The 7,500-nt window shown below is 45.2% G+C and overlaps 1 protein-coding gene across 1 annotated transcript in view; it reads right to left on the minus strand.

Annotated features, from left to right (window-relative positions):
- The window catches only part of LOC139374582 (slit homolog 2 protein-like), a 220,167-nt gene that overhangs the window by 26,660 nt on the left and 186,007 nt on the right, over positions 1-7,500 (minus strand). The window contains exon 33 of the mRNA XM_071115587.1: positions 4,283-4,423. Within this exon, the coding sequence (XP_070971688.1) occupies positions 4,283-4,423 (141 nt within the window). The remainder of the gene's footprint in view (positions 1-4,282; positions 4,424-7,500) is intronic.

Here is a 7,500-nt window from a genome sequence, read left to right on the forward strand (position 1 = left end):
ACTTCTTGGGTAAGTCTCTAAGAGCTGTTGAGTCTTTCTGGGTAAGTCTCTCAGAGCTGTTGAGTCTTTCTGGGTAAGTCTCTCAGAGCTGTTGAGTCTTTCTGGGTAAGTCTCTAAGAGCTGTTGAGTCTTTCTGGGTAAGTCTCTCAGAGCTGTTGAGTCTTTCTGGGTAAGTCTCTCAGAGCTGTTGAGTCTTTCTGGGTAAGTGTCTCAGAGCTGTTGAGTCTTTCTGGGAAAGTCTCTCAGAGCTGTTGAGTCTTTCTGGGTAAGTCTCTCAGAGCTGTTGAGTCTTTCTGGGTAAGTCTCTCAGAGCTGTTGAGTCTTTCTGGGTAAGTCTCTCAGAGCTGTTGAGTCTTTCTGGGTAAGTCTCTCAGAGCTGTTTAGTCTTTCTGGGTAAGTCTCTCAGAGCTGTTTAGTCTTTCTGGGTAAGTCTCTCAGAGCTGTTGAGTCTTTCTGGGTAAGTCTCTCAGAGCTGTTGAGTCTTTCTGGGTAAGTCTCTCAGAGCTGTTGAGTCTTTCTGGGTAAGTCTCTAAGAGCTGTTGAGTCTTTCTGGGTAAGTCTCTAAGAGCTGTTGAGTCTTTCTGGGTAAGTCTCTAAGAACTGTTGAGTCTTTCTGGGTAAGTCTCTAAGAGCTGTTGAGTCTTTCTGGGTAAGTCTCTCAGAGCTGTTGAGTCTTTCTGGGTAAGTCTCTAAGAGCTGTTGAGTCTTTCTGGGTAAGTCTCTAAGAGCTGTTGAGTCTTTCTGGGTAAGTCTCTAAGAGCTGTTGAGTCTTTCTGGGTAAGTCTCTAGGAGCTGTTGAGTCTTTCTGGGTAAGTCTCTCAGAGCTGTTGAGTCTTTCTGGGTAAGTCTCTCAGAGCTGTTGAGTCTTTCTGGGTAAGTCTCTCAGAGCTGTTGAGTCTTTCTGGGTAAGTCTCTAAGAGCTGTTGAGTCTTTCTGGGTAAGTATCTAAGAGCTGTTGAGTCTTTCTGGGTAAGTCTCTAAGAGCTGTTGAGTCTTTCTGGGTAAGTCTCTAAGAGCTGTTGAGTCTTTCTGGGTAAGTCTCTCAGAGCTGTTGAGTCTTTCTGGGGTAAGTCTCTAAGAGCTGTTGAGTCTTTCTGGGTAAGTCTCTAAGAGCTGTTGAGTCTTTCTGGGTAAGTCTCTAAGAGCTGTTTAGTCTTTCTGGGTAAGTCTCTCAGAGCTGTTGAGTCTTTCTGGGTAAGTCTCTAAGAGCTGTTGAGTCTTTCTGGGTAAGTCTCTAAGAGCTGTTGAGTCTTTCTGGGTAAGTCTCTAAGAGCTGTTGAGTCTTTCTGGGTAAGTCTCTAAGAGCTGTTCTACTCTGCTCCTGTTCTGTTCTATTCTGCTCCTGTTCTGTTCTATTCTGCTCCTGTTCTGTTCTGTTCTGATCCTGTTCTGCTCCTGTTCTGTTATATTCTGCTCCTGTTCTGCTCTACTCTGTTCCTGTTCTGTTCTACTCTGCTCCTGTTCTGTTCTGTTCTACTCCTGTTCTGCTCCTGGTCTGTTCTGTTCTGCTCCTGTTCTGTTCTATTCTGTTATACTCTGCTCCTGTTCTGTTCTATTCTGTTCTACTTTGCTCCTGTTCTGTTCTATTCTGTTGTTCTGTTCTAAATGTCTGATTCTGTTCTACATATGAGCCACAAGGTGGTGCTACAGGATAACTACACCTACAGACAGGTACTAAACCAGCCCCTACCTCATCATGAACGTTCAGGTTAACTACCCCTACAGACTGGTACTAAACCAGCCTCTACCTCATCATGAACGTTCAGGTTAACTACCCCTACAGACTGGTACTAAACCAGCCCCTACCTCATCATGAACGTTCAGGATAACTACCCCTACAGACTGGTACTAAACCAGCCCCTACCTCATCATGAACGTTCAGGTTAACTACCCCTACAGACTGGTACTAAACCAGCCCCTACCTCATCATGAACGTTCAGGTTAACTACCCCTACAGACTGGTACTAAACCAGCCCCTACCTCATCATGAACGTTCAGGTTAACTACCCCTACAGACTGGAACTAAACCAGCCCCTACCTCATCATGAACGTTCAGGTTAACTACCCCTACAGACTGGTACTAAACCAGCCCCTACCTTATCATGAACGTTCAGGTTAACTACCCCTACAGACCGGTACTAAACCAGCCCCTACCTCATCATGAACGTTCAGGTTAACTACCCCTACAGACTGGAACTAAACCAGCCCCTACCTCATCATGAACGTTCAGGTTAACTACCCCTACAGACTGGTACTAAACCAGCCCCTACCTCATCATGAACGTTCAGGTTAACTACCCCTACAGACTGGAACTAAACCAGCCCCTACCTCATCATGAACGTTCAGGTTAACTACCCCTACAGACTGGAACTAAACCAGCCCCTACCTCACCATGAACGTTCAGGTTAACTACCCCTACAGACTGGTACTAAACCAGCCCCTACCTCACCATGAACGTTCAGGTTAACTACCCCTACAGACAGGTACTAAACCAGCCCCTACCTCATCATGAACGTTCAGGTTAACTACCCCTACAGACTGGTACTAAACCAGCCCCTACCTCATCATGAACGTTCAGGTTAACTACCCCTACAGACTGGTACTAAACCAGCCCCTACCTCATCATGAACGTTCAGGTTAACTACCCCTACAGACTGGTACTAAACCAGCCCCTACCTCATCATGAACGTTCAGGTTAACTACCCCTACAGACTGGTACTAAACCAGCCCCTACCTCATCATGAACGTTCAGGTTAACTACCCCTACAGACTGGTACTAAACCAGCCCCTACCTCACCATGAACGTTCAGGTTAACTACCCCTACAGACTGGTACTAAACCAGCCCCTACCTCACCATGAACGTTCAGGTTAACTACCCCTACAGACTGGAACTAAACCAGCCCCTACCTCATCATGAACGTTCAGGTTAACTACCCCTACAGACTGGTACTAAACCAGCCCCTACCTCACCATGAACGTTCAGGTTAACTACCCCTACAGACAGGTACTAAACCAGCCCCTACCTCATCATGAACGTTCAGGTTAACTACCCCTACAGACTGGTACTAAACCAGCCCCTACCTCACCATGAACGTTCAGGTTAACTACCCCTACAGACTGGTACTAAACCAGCCCCTACCTCATCATGAACGTTCAGGTTAACTACCCCTACAGACTGGTACTAAACCAGCCCCTACCTCATCATGAACGTTCAGGTTAACTACCCCTACAGACTGGTACTAAACCAGCCCCTACCTCATCATGAACGTTCAGGTTAACTACCCCTACAGACTGGTACTAAACCAGCCCCTACCTCATCATGAACGTTCAGGTTAACTACCCCTACAGACTGGTACTAAACCAGCCCCTACCTCACCATGAACGTTCAGGTTAACTACCCCTACAGACTGGTACTAAACCAGCCCCTACCTCATCATGAACGTTCAGGTTAACTACCCCTACAGACTGGTACTAAACCAGCCTCTACCTCATCATGAACGTTCAGGTTAACTACCCCTACAGACAGGTACTAAACCAGCCCCTACCTCATCATGAACGTTCAGGTTAACTACCCCTACAGACAGGTACTAAACCAGCCTCTACCTCATCATGAACGTTCAGGTTGACTGCAGCAGAGGTAACTCTGGGTCTTTCCTGTGGTGGTCCTCATGAGAGCCAGGTTCATCATGGCGCTTGGTGGTTTTTGCGACGGCACTTGAAGAAACTTTCAAAGTTCTTGACATTTTCCGTATTGACTGACCTTCATGTCTTAAAGTAATGATGGACTGTCATTTCTATTTGCTTAGTTGAGCTGTTCTTGCCATAATATGGACTTGGTCTTGTACCAATTAGGGCTATCTTCTGTATACCACCCCTACCTTGTCACAACACAACTGATTGGTTCAAACGCATTAAGAAGGAAAGGAATTCCACAAATTAACTTAAGGCACAGCTGTTAATTGAAATGCATTCCAGGTGACTACCTCATGAAGCTGGTTGAGAGAATGCCAAGAGTGTGGAAAACTGTCATCAAGGAAAAGTGTGGATACTTTGAAGAATCTCAAATATAAAAATATATTTTGATTTGTTTAACACTTTTTTGGTTACTACATGATTCCATATGTGTTATTTCATAGTGTTGATGTCTTCACTCTTATTATACAATGTAGAAAATAGTAAAAATGAAGAAAAACCCTGGAATGAGTAGGTGTGTCCAAACTTCTGACTAGTACTGTATGTGTGTGTGCGTGTGCGTGTGCGTGTGTGTGTGTGTCCTGTTACCTGTATCCCTCAGGACAGACACAGGTATATCCGTTGACCGCATCATCAATGCACTGAGCTCCGTTCTGACACTTGTTCTCCTCACAGTCATCATAGTCCAGCTCACACTGATCCCCCACGTAGCCCGGGGTACACTCACACCTGGAACACACACACTGTTAATACAACACTCACACCTGGAACACACACACACACACACTGTTAATACAACACTCACACTGATCCCCCACGTAGCCCGGGGTACACTCACACCTGGAACACACACACACACTGTTAATACAACACTCACACCTGGAACACACACACAGTTAATACAACACTCACACCTGTAACACACACACAGTTAATACAACACTCACACCTGGAACACACACACACACACACACTGTTAATACAACACTCACACCTGGAACACACACACACACACACTGTTAATACAACACTCACACCTGGAACACACACACACACTGTTAATACAACACTCACACCTGGAACACACACACACACACTGTTAATACAACACTCACACCTGGAACACACACACACACACACACACTGTTAATACAACACTCACACCTGGTTAATACAACACTCACACCTGGAACACACACACAGTTAATACAACACTCACACCTGGAACACACACACAGTTAATACAACACTCACACACACACACACACACACACACACACACTGTTAATACAACACTCACACCTGGAACACACACACACACTGTTAATACACAACTCACACCTGGAACACACACACACACTGTTAATACAACACTCACACCTGTAACACACACACACACACTGTTAATACAACACTCACACCTGGAACACACACACTGTTAATACAACACTCACACCTGGAACACACACACACACTGTTAATACAACACTCACACCTGGAATACACACACACACACTGTTAATACAACACTCACACCTGGAGCACACACACACACACACACACACTGTTAATACAACACTCACACCTGGAACACACACACACACTGTTAATACAACACTCACACCTGGAACACACACACACACACACACTGTTAATACAACACTCACACATGGAACACACACACACACTGTTAATACAACACTCACACCTGGAACACACACACACACACACACACTGTTAATACAACACTCACACCTGGAACACACACACACACACTGTTAATACAACACTCACACCTGGAGCACACACACACACACACACACACACACACACACACACACACACACACACACACACACTGTTAATACAACACTCACACCTGGAACACACACACACACTGTTAATACAACACTCACACCTGGAGCACACACACACACACACACACACACACACACACACACACACACACTGTTACATGGAGCACACACACACACACACACACACACACACACACACTCACACACACCTGGAACACACACACATAATGTTAATACAACACTCACACCTGGAACACACACACTGTTAATACAACACTCACACCTGGAACACACACACACACACACACACTGTTAATACAACACTCACACCTGGAGCACACACACTGTTAATACAACACTCACACCTGGAACACACACACACACTGTTAATACAACACTCACACCTGGAGCACACACACACACACTGTTAATACAACACTCACACCTGGAGCACACACACACACACACACACACACTGTTAATACAACACTCACACCTGGAGCACACACACTGTTAATACAACACTCACACCTGGAACACACACACACACTGTTAATACAACACTCACACCTGGAACACACACACACACTGTTAATACAACACTCACACCTGGAACACACACACACACTGTTAATACAACACTCACACCTGGAACACACACACACACTGTTAATACAACACTCACACCTGGAACACACACACACACTGTTAATACAACACTCACACCTGGAACACACACACACACTGTTAATACAACACTCACACCTGGAATACACACACACACTGTTAATACAACACTCACACCTGGAACACACACACACACACACTGTTAATACAACACTCACACCTGGAACACACACACACTGTCAATACAACACTCACACCTGGAACACACACACACACACACTGTTAATACAACACTCACACCTGGAACACACACACACACACTGTTAATACAACACTCACACCTGGAGCACACACACACACACACACACACTGTTAATACAACACTCACACCTGGAACACACACACACACACACACTGTTAATACAACACTCCCACCTGGAACACACACACACACTGTTAATACAACACTCACACCTGGAACAAACACACACACTGTTAATACAACACTCACACCTGGAACACACACACACACACACACTGTTAATACAACACTCACACCTGGAACACACGCACACACTGTTAATACAACACTCACACCTGGAACACACACACACACACACACACACACTGTTAATACAACACTCACACCTGGAACACACACACACACACTGTTAATACAACACTCACACCTGGAACACACACACACACACACACTGTTAATACAACACTCACACCTGGAACACACACACACACACTGTTAATACAACACTCACACATGGAACACACACACTGTTAATACAACACTCACACCTGGAACACACACACACTGTTAATACAACACTCACACCTGGAGCACACACACACACACACACACACTGTTAATACAACACTCACACCTGGAACACACACACACACACACTGTTAATACAACACTCACACCTGGAACACACACACACACACTGTTAATACAACACTCACACCTGGAGCACACACACACACACATACACACACACACACACTGTTAATACAACATTTACACCTGGAACACACACACACAGTTAATACAACACTCACACCTGGAGCACACACACACACACACACACACAGTTAATACAACACTCACACCTGGAACACACACACATAGTTAATACAACACTCACACCTGGAACACACACACACACACACATACTGTTAATACAACACTCACACCTGGAACACACACACACTGTTAATACAACACTCACACCTGGAACACACACACACACTGTTAATACAACACTCACACCTGGAACACACACACACAGTTAATACAACACTCACACCTGGAACACACACACACAGTTAATACAACACTCACACCTG

Source organism: Oncorhynchus clarkii, chromosome 19 (assembly GCF_045791955.1).
Source record: "Oncorhynchus clarkii lewisi isolate Uvic-CL-2024 chromosome 19, UVic_Ocla_1.0, whole genome shotgun sequence".
In the NCBI taxonomy this organism is placed as follows: domain Eukaryota; kingdom Metazoa; phylum Chordata; class Actinopteri; order Salmoniformes; family Salmonidae; genus Oncorhynchus; species Oncorhynchus clarkii.